General features: G+C 45.8%; 1 protein-coding gene across 9 annotated transcripts in view; it reads left to right on the forward strand.

The window, feature by feature from the left end:
- LOC135910242 (Na(+)/dicarboxylate cotransporter 3-like) overlaps window positions 1-22,013 on the forward strand; it is a 60,364-nt gene that overhangs the window by 33,348 nt on the left and 5,003 nt on the right. For 5 of the 9 annotated variants that reach the window (XM_065442294.1, XM_065442299.1, XM_065442295.1 and 2 more), the window contains 4 exons: window positions 11,899-11,976; window positions 15,102-15,194; window positions 16,001-16,178; window positions 19,408-19,569. In XM_065442294.1, coding sequence (XP_065298366.1) covers window positions 11,899-11,976; window positions 15,102-15,194; window positions 16,001-16,178; window positions 19,408-19,569 — 511 coding nt within the window. Of the gene's footprint in view, window positions 1-11,898; window positions 11,977-15,101; window positions 15,195-16,000; window positions 16,179-18,456; window positions 19,570-22,013 lie in introns of those variants that run through there. The other 4 variants (XM_065442296.1, XM_065442300.1, XM_065442301.2 and 1 more) reach the window with 3 other exon arrangements.

The following is a 22,013-nucleotide window of genomic DNA, read 5'->3' on the forward strand; positions in this document are numbered from 1 at the left end:
GGAATGGCTAAAGTATTCTCGAGCTACTACTACGCAGCCTAGATTGCCTACAAAAGGAAAATTCAAGCACCTTTTGTCTCACCATGTCTCGATCCAGCGTTATTTAATTATACAGTTAGTTAGTTAAATGGGGTTTAATGGCGCAAAAGCAGCTAAGGCTATGCTGCGCCAAACACGAGGTGTTTTAAAATCCAGTGAATGAAGGAAAAGGCTCTGTTAATAATCTAGATTTTATGTAAAAATCCAGTGTCGTTTAGAAATTTACGGACGTCACATAATGGGACTAGCGGATCGTCACCTAAAATTAGAGCAAGGTGTAAAGGTATGTGTAGTTGATATAATTTGTGCAAAAGTGTTCGTCTGTGTGTTTCAAGCTGCGTACATGTGAGTAATATGTGCATAACTGTTAGTGGCTGTTGACATTTCTCGCATGTTGGTGTGTCTTCTTTCGTAAGTAGGTAATTGTGCGTGAGGTGTGTGTGCCCAATGCGTAGTCGGCACAAAACTACTTCGATGAACCGCTCCTGATGAGAGCATGACTTCCACTCGCCAACTATGGATTTCGTGAGATGTAGCTTGTTGTCGGCACAACGGTCCCATTCGCCTTGCCATTTTACCGTGAAGGCTTTTCTAATTGCACGGATGCTATCATTATATGGGAGTTTCGTGTTTGTAATATCTTTGTGCGCTGCCATCAATGCACATCTATCAGCCGCTTCGTTACCTGGTATCCCAACATGGCTTGGGACCCAGCAGAAACGAATTGACCTCCCGTATTCGTTAAGCACCAACATGTTTAAAATGTCTCCTATCAGGGGTTCACACTCAGATGTCATCTGTAGAGCCTTCAGTGAGCTTAAAGAGTCAGTGTATATGACTGCATGTTTGTGTTTATCAGTTATAATCTTTTTAACAGCAACCCAGATAGCGTAAACTTCAGCTGTGAACACAGAAGCGTGTTGTGGTAATCGAATACTTGTTTCCCAATTTTCCGTTACGACCCCCACACCCACGTGATCTTTTGTTTTAGAGCCATCAGTGTAATATTGCATGTTATTTTGATATTTGTCCTGAAGTGCACGGAATTCTTGTGTAATGTGTTCGCGTGGGGTGTCTTTCTTCTTTAAATGAGTCAATGTCCAGTCGCACAACTGTGTGAAATCGCACCACGGTGCCATCCGTTGTGGTTTCTTGGCAACCTGGAGGACTCCTTGGGGAATGTCATAATCACGACAGTATTGCTCATACCGCAGGACAAGTGGCCTAATCACGTTCGGTTTATTTGTGTAGTGTAAGCGTGAGTTGCATTGTGTGAGGATTTTGTAGCATATGTGTTGTGGTGATGACTGAATTCTGAGTACGTAGGAAAAAGTGAGTAATGCTCTGCGCTGCTGTAAGGAGGGTTCATTACATTCGACGTATAAGCTTTCAATGGGTGAAGTTCTGTAGGCACCACTTGCCAGTCGCAGTCCAAGGTTATGTACTGGATCAAGTCTTTGGATGTAGGATTGTCTGGCTGAGCCGTAAACAATGGAGCCGTAGTCTAAAAGGCTACGAATAAGGGACCGATAAATGCGTAATAGACACGTTCGGTCAGAACCCCAGTGCTTATGAGATAACACTTTGAGGATATTCAATGCTTTATTTGCCTTAATTTTTAGTGCTTTAATGTGGGCGAGAAAGTTTAGTTTTTTGTCAAAGGTTACTCCCAAGAATTTATATTCTTGTTTTACCGGCAGCGCGACATCATTCAATCTTAAATCCGGGTCTAAGTACAACCCTCGTTTTTGCGAAAATAGCACTGTAACAGTTTTCTGAGTAGAGAATCGGAAGCCATTTTTCTCAGCCCACTCCATTAGTTTATTTATTGTTATCTGGAGTTGCCTTTCACATGTTCGTAAGTTAGAGCCGCGGCACGCTATTTCCAGATCATCGACATATATGGAGTGCATAACAGAGGTGGGAATTACTTTGTTGACAGAGTTCATTTTTATTATAAAAAGTGTTGTGCTAAGTACGCAACCTTGTGGCACGCCGTTTTCTTGGATAAATGTGCGCGAGAGCACAGTGCCTAGACGGATTTGGAATGTTCTGTTGGACATAAAATCACCCAGACAGTTTAGCATTTTGCCACGGATTCCTAACGCGGCGAGGTCACGTAAGATTCCGAATCTCCACGTGGTGTCGTACGCTTTCTCTAGGTCGAAGAACACCGCCAGGCAGTGCTGTTTGTGTAAAAATGCTTCACGTATTTCGTGTTCAAGCCGGACGAGGTGGTCTGTCGTTGAACACCCTTTCTTATAGCCACACTGGTGAAAATCGATGGAGTTCCGTTTATCAAGCGTGAATGTTAACCTCGCATTTACGACGCTCTCGTACGATTTTGCCAAACAACTTGTCAGGGCAATGGGTCGAAAGCTGCTTGGGGATGTGGGGGATTTTCCTGTTTTTAAAAAAGGCACAACTATTGCATTTTTCCAACATTTTGGCATGCTTCCGGATTCAAATATTTTGTTAAAAAAATTAAGGAGAGCACCTACGGATGCTTGGGACAAGTGTGCGAGCATAGAATAATGGATGCGGTCAGGACCTACTGCAGTTTTTTTGCCAGCACAGAGAACCCTGTTAAGCTCTTGTAACGTAAATGGAGCGTTGTATTCGTCGCTTGACGTACAAGTAGTTGGTAGTTTCTGTTTTTCTGCAGATAGTTTGTAATTTAAGAATCTGTTTGTATAATTAGCCGAGCTAGAGACGTTATAGAAGTGTTCCCCAAGTATATTCGCTTGTTCTTGTAGTGTTGTCTGAGTGCCTGAAGGTGTGAGTATTGGTATCGTGTATGGTGTGTAGTCCCCCTTAAACTTCCTGACCTGTTCCCACATCCTTTTGGATGTGACGGTGCTATTAATTGTTGATACATATTTTTGCCAGGAAGATTTTTCTGCCTGTCTCCGAATGTATCGAGCTTTCGCTTTGGCTTGTTTAAAAGTTAAAAAGTTGTTATGGGTTGGGTACCTGCGTAAAATTCCCCAGGCCTTATTTTGCAGCTTTTTTGCTATGGTACACTCGTGTGTCCACCAAGGATTTAACTTTTTGCGAACAACGCCAGAAGATTGTGGAATGGCCTTTTCAGCTGCAGAAATAATACTGTTAGTAAATTTTTCATTAATTTTGTCAATGCTTAAGTTTGTTACAATAAGCTCCTCCAGCCTGGCACTTTCTGTAAAAACAGCCCAGTCTGCCATTTGTAATTTCCATTGGCGTGGTTTGTGCGATATAATGGGTAGTGTTGAGGTGAGGTTGATTATGGCAGGTAGATGATCACTGCCATATGAAGTCTCGAGTACATCCCATTTAAAATCTGTAAAAATGTCCGGAGAGCAAAAGGCTAAATCGAGGCAGCTAAAATTGCGTGAACTCGGTGAAAAATGAGTTGGTGCACCTGAATTTAAAAGACAGATGTTGTTTGTCAAAATGAAATCTTCGATAAGTTGGCCTCTTGGGTCATTCTTATCGCTGCCCCAAAGAGTGCAATGAGCATTAAAATCTCCAACTAAAACAAAAGGCTCCGGCAGCTGGCTAATTAAATTTTCCATGTCTCGAGTTGTGAAATGGGTATGGGGAGGGATGTACAACGAACATATGGTGACAGTCTTAAAAGTTAAAACAGTGACGGCTACTGCCTCAGACGCAGTTTGTAGTGAAACGTTCCGTGTGGGGATGCCACCTTGGACGATAATTGCGACACCTCCTGATAGACGGCTGGAGTGCTCGCGGTCCTTTCTTATGACAGTAAAACCTTTAAGAAAATGTGTATGTTTGGGTCCCAGGTTCGTTTCTTGAAGGCAGAATGCTACTGGTGATAATTTATTTATGATGTCTTTGATGTCACCTAGATTGTGAATTAGGCCTCTGCAGTTCCAATGAATGAGAAAAGCCATCTTATTGGAATTGGGAAAAAAATACTTTTGTGTGTGAGCTCATAAATTGTAGGTGACATCTATTTAAAACCTGGTTACTATTATGAAGGGCGGTAACCGCTCAGGTTACCTTTCCCCATCTCACAGAAGTTAAAATATGTTTATCCTTCTGTGTGTGCTCCAAGGAGCGCGGGTCTTTTGGCGTCAATGACGCCGGGATTTTTGGATCGACGTCCATTGCCTTTTCCGAGGCACTGGACGATCGAGAGCCAGGCGCCGAGACGCGCGTCTCGGGCCGTGGGGTACGCTTCAACTTCGGGCCCTGCGGCACTATTGTCTGCGGGCCCGTATGCGTTACTGGTGGAGCAGCACTGGCTGCAGCCACCAAGGGGGCGGTTGGGGTTTCTACAGGAGTACCTGATGTGGACCCTGTAGATTCCTGAGACCGGTGTGGCGCTGCCCCCTGCCGCGTCACACTGGCATAGCTTGCTTGAGGTAAGTGCCCTAGCCTTTTCCTCGCTTCGTAGAATGAAATCTTTTCCTTTACTGTGATTGCAATTATTTCTTTTTCTCTTTTCCAGCAAGGGCAGCTCCGCGAGTAAGCAGGATGATCGCCCTTGCAATTGACACATTGTACGGGAGCATTGCAGTTGTCAGATGGATGGTCATTGCCACTACACTTCGCGCATGTTTCCTTTCCTCTGCATGATTGAGATGCATGCCCGAACCTCTGGCACTTGAAGCAGCGCCTTGGGTTGGGTATGTACGGTCTGACGTTGATTTTCAGATATCCTGCGTCGAGTGAACTAGGGACAGTGCTACTACCAAATGTCAAAATCACATGTTTTGTCGGAATCTGTTGGTCATTTCGTCGTAGTGTGATTCTCTGGACCTTAATTACGTTTTGCTCCTGAAATCCTTCGAGGAGCTCTTCGTCGCTGAGGTTCAAGAAGTCTTCTTCAGAAATCACTCCCCTGCTAGTGTTGAGTGAGCGATGTGGAGAAATTGTCACTTTGATGTCACCGATAGTGGTCAGTTCAGCAAGTTTTTCAAGTTGATCTTTTTTGGTTAGTTCAAGGAGGAGGTCTCCGCTAGCCATCTTCGAGGCTTTGTAGCCAGCTCCAATTGTATTTGCTAGGCATTTCGATACAATGAATGGTGACAGTTTTCTAACGGTGGTGTTGCCTTCACTATGAAGAACATGGTATTTCGCAAATGTGTCTTGGCTTGGTTTTAAAAAGAACTGAAAAGTTGCTTCGGTGCGACCTCTTTTCAGAGGCCGATCTGAAAGTCGCGGGAACGCTTCTGCCATTGGATGGTTTCAAAATTCGGTGGCGGTGGTAGCCACCCACCACGGAGCCCAACAAGGGGACGCTACAGGTTCCAAGAAACCTGCAGACGCCAGCTATGCAGCGCCACTATAACCTAATGTATATACCCAAGGTTGAATATATCACACACGGTTAACCCTTGCCGCCAGGAAATACGGAAGTAATAAGAAGCGAAGAGAAGACAGGAAAGATGGGAAAGTGAGAGAGAAAGACGAAGATTGGAGAGGAGGACAGGAAAAGGCGACTGCCGATTTCCTCCAGGTGGGTCAGTCTGGAGGTGCCGTCTATGTGAAGCAGAGGCCAAAGGGGTGTGTTGCCTCCGCCGGGGGGCCTTAAAGGTCCAAACACCCAGCATCGGCTCAACCCCCAGGATCCCCTTTTCCCCAGACACGGCGAAGCCGCGCACGGCTACACGCGGGAGGGTCCAACCCTCGTGTGCTCAGGTACGTGGTGTCGCAACACACCAAACGCCTGCTTACGCAGACGCCCCTGCGGGGTATTTAATTATACAAACGGATAACTATTCGCTTCGTCGGTACTTAAAAGAGAACCTTGCAGGCTAATTTAAGTTTGCTCCAATCCAATCGCAAACATTCATAAAGAAAGCACCACAAGCCTTGCATATACTTTCACTTGATTTCTGACCCTCCACAGGGGGAATTTCGATATCTTCAATATGTCCCATACTACTAGTCATTGACGCTTCGACTGCTTTCTGGCTGCAGCTATGCGGTCCAGCAGGCATACTTCACTAAAAAAATTGGGCCTAGCAGCCTGTGTCAGTTTGCCAAACAGATTCGTCATGTATATTCCTCTAGCAACAAGCACCAGCAAATTTCTCAAGTGAGTTTGATTTGATTTGATTTATTAATTTCGATTTACACACACACATGTACAGAGGAGTGGTAAATGGAGGTGGATGAGGGAAAAAAGCCGCACAGACGCGGCTTGAGGTAATCTCACCCTCTTAAGTACAATATGGCTGCATGGGGTAACACATCAAGCGCCATATAAATTACATTTATATAGTGGCCATAAAACATTGCAGTTATACAATATATGAAAGCACAGTGAAATACTTCCATGATAACAATGCAAAACACACTGCGGCATTGAAATAAATAAATGATATACACTTGGTAACATAGATAAAAAAGAGGAACATAACATGCATTATTAATCATTAACAAACGCGCTCTAAAGAGGTGAGTTGAACGTGTAGCACGGAAAAGGGAATATATATTGGTACATTCCTATTTGTACTCTGTAAATAGCTGTAAGCCTTCGTTAACTTTACTTCAAATTTCCGCCGCTTAAAAAAAATAAACACGTGAAGAACCGCCTAATGTTGACAAGCAGTTAAAGAAGCAAGTGAGGCGTGTAGAATCTAAGCTCCATTATTAGTTAAGTCACCGTGCTACTGCCGAGCGTTTCTGTGAGGAAATGCAAAAATTCGATATTATACCATGAACTACTCGTCGTGAGCAAACCTGTTTTAGCGGAATAAAATCAACGTAACTGCTGTAGAAGTCATATATAGCCAGATTTGTGACATACTTGTTGCACCGCGGCAGGTATGGTATCATAACTGGATTCATATAGGCTATGCTTTTGCGATTGTCTATCCGCGTATGAAAAACCCGCAATGGGCTGGTCTGCGTCGCTTCGGCTGGTACTGTAGCGTTGCCTTCGAGAGCTGCATTGTTGTCTAAGAAATTAGCTCTTTGAATAAATGTTCGCAAAGGAAGACGTCATAAAAATATATTTGAGACGACCACCATAAGTATACAAGCAGAGAGAACGAGGGCGAACAAACGAAAACACCGCAGAAAGCGCCCGTACAACGCACGAACTGTAGCAGACGACAGGCGCGAGTCCGTGCCCTGACGTCACGCGAGCGGCGCTCGCAGCGCCGCTCGTGTTCGTTCTCGGGGCTAATAGCCTGTGTGGAGATTGTCCATGCTGGATTCAAGAAGAAACTTCATATCCAACGCACCCGAGGCATGCGTTGTTTGGGGAGCCGAGGGCGGCTGCGAAACACCCGAAGAGACTGAGTTCTCTGACAATTTTGTCGAGGATGCAATTTGTGGCATCGACTAGGAAGATTTGGTAGCTGTGCTTATGGTAAATCAGGGTGTGTCACTTTTATAGTTTATTGTTTTTTTTAAAGATACAGTTCGACCCATATTTGAAGTTATACTTTTATTTTTCGGCGCATTCAATATACAGGGGTCGACCTAAAAGATGCTCTTTATTAGCTGCACCAAATTTATAAAAAAAGATGCCTGCGGTTGTAATTCCTGATCTAAATTAGTCGATAAAACGTGCATTACTTCTACGAGAAACAAAAATGCTTGACTGAATAGGTATCGCACGTACACTAAATAATTGTTAATAATTCTATGGTGCGTATTTTTATCTACGAAGAGTAGCCTGTGAGTTTGCAAGGCATACCCACTTAGAACGAATACTCAGGACTCCACCAGTTTCGAGATATTAATTTTCGATGTTCCAGCTACTTTTATGCTTCAATGTATAAAACAGACGTTTTGCTGAAAGGTAAGTCGGATAACAGTGCATTTTTGCCGCAACATTGACGGCGCATATCTCGAAACCAGTGCCATCCTCAGAATTCGTTCAAAGTCGATATGCCTTGCAAACGCACCAGCTACTATTCGTAGATTGAAATGTGTGCTGCAGAGTAATTATATTAAAAATTAACTAGCGGAATTGTGTTAAATATTTAATTAAGAATATCGATTTCTCCTTGGAGTAATGACCAGTTCGTCGCGTAATTTAGATCAGGCTTTAAAATTGTGCCGTTTGCCACAGGCAATATTTAAAAATTCGATGCAACTAAAATAGCATCATAAATATTCGGTCAAATACGGTATGTTACTCATTATTAAGCTAAACATTTTCGTTCAGAGATGTATGTTCCCATTAGAAAACTGAGTATTTCTAAGTATAGGAACGGTAAGCGAGACGAGTCAATCACCACTAGGTACCTGGTATCCGAAATAAATCGACCATTAATTTCGCCACCTGCTTTCGTCTTCCGCTGCGTTGCATTGTTTCTCTGTAAGCAGGTACACAAAATATGTGTTACGTCGATTGCTCTTAACCGAACACCCTTTGGACGTTCTAAATTTAACCAGCAAGAATGAGCGCTGCGTTTTCCGTGCATTTCAGCTCCATTGCAGCGCGTTTCTTTTTTTTTTTTCTTCACAAAACTCGCAAAAACCGCACGGGAATAATGTGCACGTGCTCGACTGCGCCTTACCAGCCGCTACGCTTCTTCCTGTAATCAGCTCATAATACCAACTGTTCTTGAATATGCAAATACGAACTTTATGAAAGTTGTGGTATTTTTTCCGCGTCCTGGAACCAATGGGTTGTTCCTTCTTGAATGCTATGTTTAAACGGACTGTCTACCGCTGGGAACATGTGTTTGTATTGTAATGGGAATAAGAAGAGTGCGTGCCACATTGACGGAAACAAGCATGCTTGTATGCCATAAGCAAGGAATTACATTTTTGATTTGGTTCTGAAAGTTGCGCAAGGACGACATGTGGCGGCGCCCGACGGTGAAAGAACGCAACTAATCCCAGTAGCGTCACGTAACCGCCTCCCCCCCCCCCCCAAAAAAAAAAAAAGAAACGTGGAGAGAGGTTTTTTTTACAATATTGTAGTCCCTGAAATCGTATTTTATGCTCTTCTGCCAACTTTTATTTGCGTGAGGGAGTAATTTCTTTTCGTTTCCAGCTAGCGCATGTAGAAAAGTGGCGCCCACTTGTGCAAATGAACGGAATCACGTTGAACGGAGTGGTGCGTTCGAGATTGCCTCGCGTCCGGTAATCAGTGTTGTAGGCATCCGTACAAAGCTTTACTAAGAGACTACGCAGGACAAAAAAATTCAGTTCTAGAAATTTTTACTAGCCTTCCGGAGATACCACTGCACGATTATAGACACTTCGAATGGCAGGCTTTCTATTGCGCTACAACATAGGAGGTACTTGGAACACAGTAGGGAGTCCTTTTATTTTAATAGTTATGATGACATCGAGGCCCATATAGCGAAACGCGTGTTGGTGCTCGTAAGATTTTTTATTTCTCAGTATCTCTAATGCGTGATTTTAGTGGCTCGTGCAAACGAAATGACGTAATGAAATGTGTAAAGCCATAACGTACCCGGCCTCATATGTTTTGCCGGCTGACGTTTTGCGTTACTCTCGTGCACCGTGTAAAAGAATAACAACGAAAATGCAATGTCATCCTACTCTCGTAAGAGAAAAAATTACCGACGATTACGTTACTTCCTAATGCGAAATTTGAGCGCAGCAAATAAGCTGTTTCACCTTTTCGATAGATTGAGGCAAAGAAATCGAGCAACACATGTATGCGCTATCACAGAATTTTTTTTTATTTTTCACACGTATTCCTTTAACAAAGACTCCACTAACAGTTCTTGACAGTCATGAAGGAAGCTTTGTGGTCGGAGAAATAGACTGATATATGTTCGACTTGGTACACCAATGCTTGATTCTCAAAGACGAGATCTATACAAGTGCCTCGCGAGGTTGTCACAGCCGTGGGACGCGTTACGAGCGAGAGGAACGGGATGTTCTCCCGCATAAGTGTTAGGAAATTGCTGTTTGTCTTTATGTCAACATTAAAATCCCCCGCTACTAACATCGGTGTGGATCGATGGACGGTTAATGCGAGTTGCAGGAAGTGCACGACGTCTTTCGTGAGTGCGGTAGCGGACTCACGAAAGCGGTATCAGTCGGTCGCTGCTAGCGCTGGGGGGATGAAAGGGGGGCGGAGCTGGTTACGAGGCCGACGACAACGCCGACGACGACGCGAAACCCAGGAACGGACGCCAAAGAGCCATTTGTGTAGCCAGCCCTCCTCCACAGTCTCTCCTCCTCCCTTCCAACATCCTCCCTCGCCCGGAGAGCCGACAGCGCGCATGCGCGGCGGCGGAGCAGATTCGTCGGCGAGCTGGTTACGAGGCCGATGACAACGCCGACGACAACGCCGACGACGACGCGAAACCCAGGAACGGACGCCAAAGTGCTGCGCTCTAAAAAAGCCTTAAGTCGTGATCCCGTTATTACCTCCAAGATCGCTGAGTGCCACACTGTACCAACAACCTACTTAGCCTCCGCGATATCGGAGCTCATCTAAAACGTGCAGACGGTATCTATTGAAGATCGCATAAAGAAGACAGTCACAGTGCTCGAACATCGCTAGCTCGCCTGTCTTCCCACCCTGAGTGAGCCACTGCCCCAAACATGATCGTAGCTATGATAGTTAGCCCACCCCGCCGATGGTGTGCAACAAAGGCTTTCGTTACTCTGAGGTTGTATTCTTCGAAGGCCAAGTTTTCTGAGAAATCAGTATTACTTTACTTGCTAGTTTCGTGCTACGCTAGCTAAGACAGATGACGATTCTTCTATATCGTGAACACGACCTTCAAAATGGATAGGCACTGAGTGATACGAACTGAGCATATTTGAAGTGGTCAACACTAGGGCAACTACCGCTCTGCTATATACTTGCTTGAACTGCCCAAGAAACTCTGCAGCAAAAGTCCTTCATAATATTAAATTATTCGAAAAGTTGTCGACAACAGCGGCAATAATAATAATAATAATAATAATAATAATAATAATAATAATAATAATAATAATAATAATAATAGTTATATTATTTGTCTATTTGAACCCATTGCCAGTCCCCAGTTACCCCAGTCTTGACTGCCGATTTCATGTCTAGCCTGCGAACTTTCTAATATTATCACACCGTCAAAATTTTGCAGCTCATGACACGTTTCGTTTCCCTCGCCACATTATAAAGTCGAATATACCACTGGTGACCCGTTCGTGTTTGCTGAACTGTGAACTTTCCTTCTTGAGTTCTTCCTCCCTATTGTTGCTTGTCTCGTTTTTAACATTACTACGTGGGCTTAGTATTGCCGTGATATTAATGAATATTTGTTGTCCGTGCGCCGCTGTCTTTTTGAACACTTCTGCTCTGCTGAATTTGATCATTCGGCTTTTTTCTTTCTGTCAGTATGTGCGTTATTGTATATGTTCCTATAATGTTCATGTCCTTGGACATGTCCACGTTTGCATTGAATTCTCAATGAATTGCCCTGCTTCTGACTAATAGTTACTGATGGTATCCACTGATGCCCTTGGGCTACGGGTCAAGAAAGTGGTCATGCTTCTTGCATAACCTTTTAAAAGGCAAAAAGGAGGAAGAGAACTTGACATCCTCTTATTCTTAACTGCTTCCTCGTAATCCCAACAGGAGTATTAGCTACCTGAGTTTCCTTTCGAAACCGTACTGTTCTCTTCGAATCTCTTGTTTAGGGTTACGCGAACCATTTTGCGTTGTCTCGTTCAGTGGTTAGCTCTGGCTAACTTACCAAGTCTCCACGCCGGGCACATCAACTTAATCTAATCTGTGCACCAGAAGATCCTGTCTGTACAAATGAGTGCGTGCGTGTAGGGAATTATCTAATGAGAAATTGTTTGTATAGAGTCCTTATGCGTACTGGCCCTATAGTGAAAGCAGCTAGCCAAGGCTACGTCGTGGGCATCATATTTCCCGCGAACTTCTAAACTTCTACTTTGTTTCAGAGCGAAGATTCGCCAGGATGAGCGTAGGCTGCCTCCGGGAGTGTTCGAGAACAGGCTGACCCTTCATGGACACTGGAAGTACGATTTTGTTTTGTCTGCTTCAAGCTTTTCTTCAACTGCGGAATCAACAGCCGTTAGCATTGCGCCCCTGAACGCGGCATAGATGCAAACTGGCCGGCAGAAATGTTCGTCCCTTTGATGAACGTGTATATAAGACAGTTTCGTCGCTTCACTGAAGATGTCCTGCTTTAGCGTTATCACTCGTACATTTGTTAAACAGTTTACCAACACAGCCTGCAGATTATATATATTTACTGAAAAAAGCTAATAAATAACGTTGTACGGGGTAATGCTGAGCGCCAAGAATTTATTTTCACAATGAATAGCGTGCAGTTAAGCACCCCACCTTGAGTAACGCCGGTCTTCTAGATGAACGGTCTAGACAGAGTAGTGCCAACTCTCACACGGAATGTGCGTTTTACAGATAGCTCTCAATTATGTTTAACATGTTTCCGCGGACACCCATTGAAAGAGAGATCTTGTAAAATTCCATATCGCCAGGTAGTTTCGTACGTTTTTTCCTAGTCTAAAAACTCTGACAAGAAGAATTGTTTGTGCAAAAACGCATATCTTATATTTGACTCTATGCGGATAAGGTGGTCTGTCGTTGACCTATCCTTCCCGGAACCGCAGTGCTATGGCTGTAATAATTTGTTGGTTTCTAAATAGTTGATTAGGTGTCGGTTTATCATCTTTTCGAAGAGCTTGCACAGACAAGTAATTAATGCTACCAGTCTGTAGCTACTGGCCAAGGATGGTTCTTTTTCTCCTTTAACGACGGGAATTATAAAGGCTTATAAATTATACGGAAGACGGAACGTACCCTTCTTCCCATATTGCATCAAACAATGAGAGGAGTGTGATTATGTATCTGCTCGATAATTCCATATGAGACGCAATTAAGTCCTGGCGCAGAATCGTTACAGCAGATCAGTTCAACGCACAATTCAGCCATACTGAAAGAACTGTTCCACGTACGTCTCAGTTTGTCTGCATTTGTGTTCCTATGGCTTCCTTTCTATTCCCTCTTTATGTCTTAAAAATGTGAGTAGTGCGCAGAACCAGACACAAGTTCGAAGTGGGACCCAGGATAATTCGTTTGATCTTCCATGCTATTCTCTTAGTTATTCACTAATGGCATCGAGTGTGTTTGCCGTCATTTTATTTTCCTCACTCTGTCCGAAGCTTGAAGGTAAATTTTCTACAGTTGGCGACTCTCGCAGAAGACCCCGAGCTTTGTTTTGGATTTGACGCCTCTTCATACATTGCTCATTCCACAAAGGGAAGCGTCGCTCATTAGAAGATCCATTTGTTTGTGGGATAGACGTTGAACCAGCATGAGTAATGAAAGCTGTGCAGTACGCAACTGCGTAATCAATGCTGAAGGCTGCGATGTGACCTCGCTTCAAATATGGTACGTTCTCGGAAAACTTTCCCAGTCGGCTGTGTCGAGCTTCCATCTGGGTATATGCGGAATATATTGTACATTTCTCGTGGAGCTCAATGTTATTGCAAACTGTTCACTTCCATACGGATTTTTGATCACGCTCCAGTCTAACTACATCATCATACCTGCGCTCTGCGCTTATCACGATTGCGTGCTCGATGGCGGCATCTTGCAGGGGCCGTGGATGGATGTTATGGGCGTCCCCTTTGGAACGGGGTGGTGGGTGGCGCCACCAAGCTCTTGCTATTATACTGCCTAATGTCCTACCTAGGTTAAAAAGACACTATTAACTCTCACAACCAAATTTTCTGACCCCCTATTGCGAACTTTGCTTTGCTGTCGGATGGATGGATGGAGTGATGGATGGATGGATGTTATGAACGTCCCCTTTGGAACGGGGCGGCGGGTTGCGCCACAAAGCTCTTGCTATTGTAATGCTTAATATCCCACCTAGGTTTAGAAACACACAAAACACACTATGAACTCCCACAACCAAACTTTCTTATTCCCTATTGCGAACTTTGCTTTTGTACGACTCTGTTTTTTGTCGTTTCCCTACTTTTCATCCACCAATCTTCCAATCGCCTCTTACTAATGTCTATTGCGGACATGTTTATTTTTCCCCTGGTCTAGCTGAAGCCAAAGGTTTCAAGGAGGCCAGGTGTGCCTAAATCGACCGCTGGGCAGATGTCTTCACATTCTAATAAAGCGTGCTCCATCGTTTCCCTAGCTTTACCGCGATGCGGCGGAGGCAAGCGCCATCTGGAAGTCTTTCAAGGAAGCGGGCGCGCTGCTCCGCGGACTCTGAGACATTTACGCACCGGCGTGCGCAAATGGCGGACGCCGTTTCCTGTCTGTGATTTGTAGAAACACTGGAAAAGTGGTTTGTTTGAGTTTTCGCGTAAGAGAATTATGTTTTCTCGTATATTAAAATTACAGTCCGAGAGCTGTCACGTCTGTAGGTAGTGTGTAAGTGGTAGTTTACGATTTTTCCACGTATTTTAGCTACCGCAATTCCATTTGTTCATTGAACTCCTTGCGCCATATGGACGGCCTGGGTATGTGTGGTTCGAAAATCTTTTTGCCAATGCGACGCATGACATCGGACGCGGCATTTTCTACGACACGATCACGTTAACACGATGTTGGTTGGTCGCGCTGCCCCGCGGACGGCTTTGGTGCTATGCATGGTTGTATGCCTTGGCCTCTTTTGCGCCGAGGCAGTCCGAAGGTCAGTCAGGCTCGAGTCCTGTACGACCAGCATGGCTGTTTGTGTGTTGCGTGCGGTAACTTTGTGTTGCTGCACCACAACAGCCCCCTTGTCCGGGAAGGACCGTTGGCCCGAACCAAGTCCCCCCAACCAGTCAACCCGGGTTGAGGGGGAGTACCGGGGTCGACGTATCGGATGATGATGGGTTGATGAGATATGTATGCTCATGGACGCGGTGCCTTCAAAGGTGCCAAGTCCTCCTCCCATCTGACAACGGTACACGATGTCGCGACCAGCCTTGCTACTGCCGTGCGCGGCAACCGAATAACTCGCATACGTTACGAAGTTTACGGACAAACTAAATATATCCGATATAAGGTATTGAAATCAGAGCGGCTGTACATGTAGACACCTTATATTGGTGCACTGTTGGTATGAGTCCCAGTTATGCAACCGTGATATATCTGCTTTCACCCCGTTCTGCAGCTTCCGGGAACTCTCTACCTTGGCAATCGCTATCATGGCGTTGGTCGTCTCAGCCATTCCGAAGTCGGCGTGGACGTTCGTTTTCTCTAGAAGGTCGGTGTTCATCTCCAGTGTTGCTGCGGCATTGTGTCTAAAATCTGGTTAAAGTCATTTTGACCCGGTAATGCCCAACGTATCGTTTTTGCTACGCCGAGTGTGATTGCTCAAAACTCTGATTTAGGCTCGGGAGACCTAGGACATAGTCTATACTACATGTAAGTTTTTTATGAGCTTGACCGAGTTTTCAGTTGTGGTTAGTTCATTAAACCAATTACTAATTTTACTGCGATACACGGACGTTCAAAGCCCATTGGCGCCGTCGCCGTTGCTGCCGCCGTGCCTTGTTGCCCAAGCAGGCGGGCAACGCGCACCTATTCGCGCATAGGCCTACCGCGCACTCAGTGTTCGTGGTCACGTGATCTGCTTGGTGGTCCGGAGGCGCCGCACAGCAAAATGATAGCGGCAAGAAGGAAACTTACTCTTTGGGAGAAGCGCGCGTGCTCCCCGCTGCAGGCGCTCCTCATCGCACTAGCATTGTTACCGCAGGCATTCACAGTAGTTAACAACGCTAACTATGTTCACGTGTCTCTTTGGGCGCCTTACCGCACCAGGCGTGTCAGCGAATGCTTACTCCGTCCTACACTGATCGTGAACTACAAACTTCGTGTGACATTCTAAATGCCTTGTTATCGCTATCAGTGAGTGGGCAATTCTGCAACTTTCCTATGATATGCTGCTCGGAAGGCGAAAAACTGCGTTTCTACTGCCCCGATATTTTATACTCTCTTGCTTCGCACGAATACAGCCTATTTTTTCTTGCCTCGCCTCCTCCTCGGTCCTCACGCCCTCTCTGCTTGCAGCCAAGTGACGCCCGAAACCCTCGTTCTCCTGCTCTCGCTGTCGCTGTTCTCGCTTCCTGCGCAGCCAGGCACAGCATCGACAGCTCCGGTGCTGCCCTGGGCGGCGGCCAGGGCCCGCTTCCCCTGGAGCTGCATGGCGCTCACCGCCTGCGGGCAAGTGCATGTCGTGTTCTTCCAGGTGAGCGCGTGGCGCCTGGTTCTTGTTCAAAGGATGAGCTCTATTGCTGAGTTACACTTCTGGAACATCGAAAGCGTTATTGTTACCCTGAAATAATAGGCTGGCGACGCCGGCCTCACGTAATATATATATATATATATATATGTATATATATATATATATATATATATATATATATATATATATTGCTGCGCGCCTACACCAAAACTGTTGATTCCTTCTAACATAGTTTCTTTCATGACCTAAGCAAGCCTGAGACGGGGTAAAATGTCCGACTCCTCTTCGTGTTTTCTGCCCACACTTCTTCCACCACTCATGCGCTACATTTACAGTAATATTATATACGCACACACCTCTATCATGCGATCGGCTTCTTCCGCTTCGCAAACCCCTAATGAAGATTCATTAAAAACTGCAAAGAAGCTTCACTATTTAAAGGGACGCTGAAGGTTAACATTAAATCAACGTGGACTGTTGAAATACCGTCCCAGAAACCTCGAAACGCTTGTTTATAGCGAAGAAGAGACTTATTTTAAGAGAAAATGCGATCTGAAGCGTCCGCGTACCTCTAGCAGCGCAGTTCGAATCGCCCGCTCTCCGATCGAGGAGTGGTGACGTCATGGTCTCATAGTGACGTTGCGCCGTCGGTGAGTAAAACAGCGCCCGCAGACGGCGCTGCGGCTTTTCTGCGCAAAACGCAAACATGCTGCCAGAAACAGAGCCACGACAGAGCCGACAGCAGCGCGAAAGCGGAACTATATGGTGGCTAGCGAAAGGGAAAGTGCGGGACGATAAGCTGGTTGTTTATATTATGACGCCAACTTTGACGCTCGTTGCAATGGATGGCCCAGACGACACATTAGAGAGTTTTAGTATAGCGTAAAGCAGCAAACGCAAAGAGTTAGCGTTAGCGTTAGCGTTGCGTGCACCACACTGCGCATGCGCTATACGTAAACGCTGCTGGAGCTCTTACGTACGTACGCTATTTTCAGGATTTAGCGTTGAACGCTAACGCACGCAAGGGGAGCCTTACGTACGGCAAGATGGCGACGCCAGTCGAAGTGAGAGCAGCCCGCTTCGGATCTATCGAGCCGTCTGCCTGCACTGCTAGGCTCTATCCTTCCCCACTAATGCTCGTGTTCGCCTTAGATTTGTGTGATGATGCTTCGGCAGCGGTGCACAGGTGACAAATGGGCGTTGTTTACGATATACGTTCTCGATTAGCGGCGCAGTAGGCTTAACGAGAGGGTTTGCTCATAGAGTTAGTAGAACAACTCTATGGGTTTGCTAAATGTGTTTGCTGTATCCGCCTCGAGAGGGCGCCCAAGTGTTTTTCGCTCGTTCGCTTGCCGCATGTGGAACCGATGTATGTCATGTTTTCCGCGGCAAAACACAGTAGTGTGGTCGGTGCTGTGGTCACAATGCGTGTGCGTTTTACCAACGACGACGATATGAACCTCGTGAAGGAGGTTTTCGCCTTGAACCCATTCGGATGGACGTCAAGGTGGGCGTCCGTTGCAAAAAAATGGAAAGAAGTGGGAAATCCGCTTTCTGGAAGAGAAATTGCCGGCGAAACGTCCCCTCCGGTATAGCTTCGACGTTGAGTGGATCTTGAGGACACGTAGAACGTGCGCGGTCGCTCTCATTCCCGAAGCATGAGGGTGTCTATGTCATCCCAACTTAAAAAGGACACGTAATGTGGGTCCCACAGAACACTCGATCGCAGCATGCCAAGATTAATCGGTACGTTTCGCGACTCTCGACAAAACAACGCTCAAACCGAACACCTACATGCGTAATTAACGCAGCGACTGTGGCTTTCGATAAGCTTGACTTAGGGACACACTTGCGGATTCGGCATTGGATAAGCTCGACATTTCGTGTGGATTTGGCTTTCCAGTACTTTGTGTCTTTACATCTAGATGGCGCTGTATTTGTTTGCGTTAACGTTAACGCTTTTCTCCGTTCCGCTATTATAAAACACTACCTTGTGCCGCGCAGTGCAGTCTTTCTTTGCGTTAGCGTTGCGTGGCACGCTAACGCTAACGCAAGGGTTTTACGCTATACTAAAACTCTCTATTGGCTCACGATGCTGGGCTCGACTTCAGCGATTTAAGCACTGATGAACGTGACCTGCTGCTGAGGGCTCGCGCTGCCGGCGTCGTTGTGTGCTACTTCGACGGCAACTGTATGTCATGGCTGTACATATTCGCACATTTGTAGCTTTTCCTTCGTGAAAACCAAATGCCGCAATCACCGCCCCGTCTCCGACCTGCAGTTCTTGTTGCGCTTCGGAGAATGCAGGCAAGACCGACGGAACGGCGCTACGGGAAAGCATTGCTTTGAAAGGCACTCCACACGACTTCAGTAAGTCGGCGTTGAACTCGTAATCCTCTGGACGAAAGTGCAGCGAGCGCACTATGCGATTTTGCGGCTCTTTGCCAACGCGCTGTGGCATAGGTACGGCACTTAACCACTTCGAACGGAGAGGTTCACTCGTTGGCACACAGTGATAAGTAACGTTGGATTCACCGCTGCAACTGCCCTTGGCCAAGTTCCGCGGACCGTTCGCTTCGCGCATCCCACATCACATGGACGTGGCATTCTCGCTGCATGTTCCAAATGCAAGTTTCGCGAGCCAGCAGAACCAGCCCAGCACGACGCGATAACGAAACAACTGAAACTCCAAAGCGCGCGCGACGCAGAGTCGAGCGCGCAGAGTCGAGCAAAGATGAAACCTTTCGACCACCCATACTACTGAAGCGTAACGTCAAAATGTTATTTTTTCTTAGAAGCGAACAGAAGTAGACAAGTAGTATTTTCTCCCGCCTTATAACTTAATGAAATGATCTTTTTAGTACGAGTAGTTGAATACTAGTGACATAAATTGTGATGAGGACTGCCTTCGTCATCGGGCTAGTACCGGAATGTCGCTGGGGGGTCTAAAATGGTGTCTTGCATTTACCTCAATTTCTCGGTTACTAAAGCTCTGTTCGCGATTATATTGACGCCTTAGACGTTCTAGAGCATTGCTTTATCACTTTAACTTGACGTCATAGTAACCTTTAGTGTCCCTTTAAGCCTAGAGGCGGTGCTTCCAGCCTGTTCTTCTGTTAGTGGAGGTGTGTGTATACAGGAACGTCCTATAATAGGTAGCTGAACCAACAGACTACCTTGACTTCGCTTGATTGCATGTGACTGCCCGATTCCTCGGCCTGAACGGCCCCAGCGTTCGGGCGTGAACGACGTGCTGGTATCGTGGGTGAAGAGCCTGTCCAATCAGACGTCGCGGTTGTTCCTTTCGCTGCTGGGCGCCCTGTCCACAGTGACGGCCGAGCTGACAAGCAAGGACAGGGGCATCTCGTTCCTCCTGCCCACGCTGGACACCGTCGTGAGTGCCGATGCCTAGGCCTATTGCGAGGCTCTACTGCGGCGCATGACACCACCTGTAGGCGACTCGGATAATCGTTATGGGCTAGAAGCGCGGAAAAACATAAAGACGGCGCGTTATTTGAGGAATCCAGTGAAAGCATCGGCCACGCGCACTACAGAATCCGTATTGTCGAAGCGAACCAGAAGCACCTCGTATAAACACTTGGCATTTAAGTTTTTTTGTTAATCAAAGTAGAAGTAACGCTAAGGCGCAGTATAAAAGTCACAGTTTGTACAGTTCGTCCAAAACAAAGAATAGTTCATGAAATGAAGAAGCGCGAGCAAAACAGGTATTATAGTAAAAGTGCAGTTACAATGTAAATATTTCTTTCCTTGCCCTCATGTCACTCGCACGTTATTATTATTATATTTTTTTGCCGTCGATTACTTTCACAGCATTATCATTGCTATCAAGTTATCGATAGGCAGAAGACGCCCGCCCGCCCGCCTGTACCATGACCCGCGAGTCGGATTCAGCGACTGACGACCGTCCTCACCGCTGTTGTGATTTGGCGTTGCGTTTATTTTTCGGCACGAATGTTCTCACCCGACAAAGAGTTAGACCGTTACGGGACACTTTTGGTAATGCTTGCTTCTGCATCGCCACTGCAACGTGACGACATGTACGCCGCTGCCGAGTGACCTCGTATAGAGCCATAGTGATAGTTACCGCGGTGCAGAAACAGACAAGGGACGTACCACGTAGACAGACACAAACGCCGACTTCGGACTCAAGGTTCGTTTTCGGTTTCGCAGACACGCATACGCAAATTCGTTAACGTTTGACCGCGAGACGCATGGGAAACGAATTAACAATCACGGGATTCGCACAAAAACACAACAAACGTAAAAGTCTACAACGGAACATCATTACATGGCACAATATCTAAAGTGTGATAGTTCTTTCTTGGACAGGGCTGTACCTTTTTTACACCGTCCCTATACCGTGTTGATGTAGAGCCGGCGTCAACCGTGTTACTACTGTCTACGGAGTATTTATTTTGATTTTTTTACTAAACATTACGGCGTGCAGCTGAATTTCGCTTGTTCAGGTGGATTACTTGAAGCGGCTGATGTTATGTTTGTTTGTTTGTTTAATTGGGTTTAATGGCGCAAAAGCAGCTAAGGCTATGCTGCGCCAAACACGAGGTGTTCTAAAATACAGTTTATAAAGTGAAAGACTGTGTTAATAATCTATATTTTATGTAAAAATCCAGTGTCGTCCAAAAATTTACGGACGTCACAAAATGGGACTAGTGGATCATCGCCCAAAATTAGAGCAGGGTGTAACGGTATGTGTTGTTCATATAATTTTTTCAAGAGTGCTCGTCTGTGTGTTTCAATCTGCGTACATGTGAGTAATATGTGCATAACTGTTAGTGGCTGTTGACATTTCTCGCATGTTGGTGTGTCTTCTTTCCTAAGTAGGTAATTGTGTGTGATGTGTGTGTGCCCGATGGGCTGATGTTATGTGCTTAACGGAATGATAAATCGCAGTATTCTAATCACCGAGTTACGCTCCCGATTTCGTCGATTATCAAGTTCGGTGCACACTGTATAAAGTCATATGTGCTTAGGAGATATTTGTCACCGTAGCACCAGGTTCGACGCATCCGTCCCTGAATTATGCCACGAAATACATCGATGTTTCAGTTAACACGTTTCCAATCGCCCCACTCGCTTGACACAGGCAGGAATAAACTGCGAGATTAGCGCATTTTTTTTCTCCTACCCCAGCTGCGGGATGGATACTTAGTCGCGGATACCTTAGATGAAAATAACCTAGTCAGGTAATTTCCGCTAAGTGGCCTCAATAGTTGAATCGCAATGTAAGAGACTAATAAAGAATATCGAAGCTACGTTATTTAGCTAATTGAATATCGTGATTTTCGTGAAAATAATCTCCTCTTTATAATAAACCAGAGGAAGACGCAGCACTGCTTCCGGCAATATTTAAAACGTGTCTTTGTTTAAAAGCAAAACGTGGTAGGTGTAACCATTCGAAAAAAAACAAACAAACAGGCAATGAAACCAGGTAAAGCATAGCACGATTAATCATTTTGTTTCATTGAAATGTAGAAATGGGAAGGCAAAGAATGTGGGCGGTTGGGGGGGGGGACGGGGAGGGGCAGTTAAGGCGGACGCAAAGATAACTTGCCGCAAGTTGAAGCCGAACCCACGCCTTGCTCATTACGTACGTGCGGTGCTTCGCCACCTCAACTACTGCGGGGCCATCCACCCCTCTACTGTCCTTCGTATGTCTGTACGAATGGATGGATACATATTCCCACAGGATGGCCTGGCGCCGCCGAAGCCTCAGTGGGGTGAAGCCAAGGAAGGGAAGGGTGCGTCCATATCAACACTGACCCCGCAAGGTTCCACAGCGCAATTAAAGCTTCACGC

This window comes from Dermacentor albipictus, chromosome 10 (assembly GCF_038994185.2).
Source record: "Dermacentor albipictus isolate Rhodes 1998 colony chromosome 10, USDA_Dalb.pri_finalv2, whole genome shotgun sequence".
NCBI classification, from domain to species: domain Eukaryota; kingdom Metazoa; phylum Arthropoda; class Arachnida; order Ixodida; family Ixodidae; genus Dermacentor; species Dermacentor albipictus.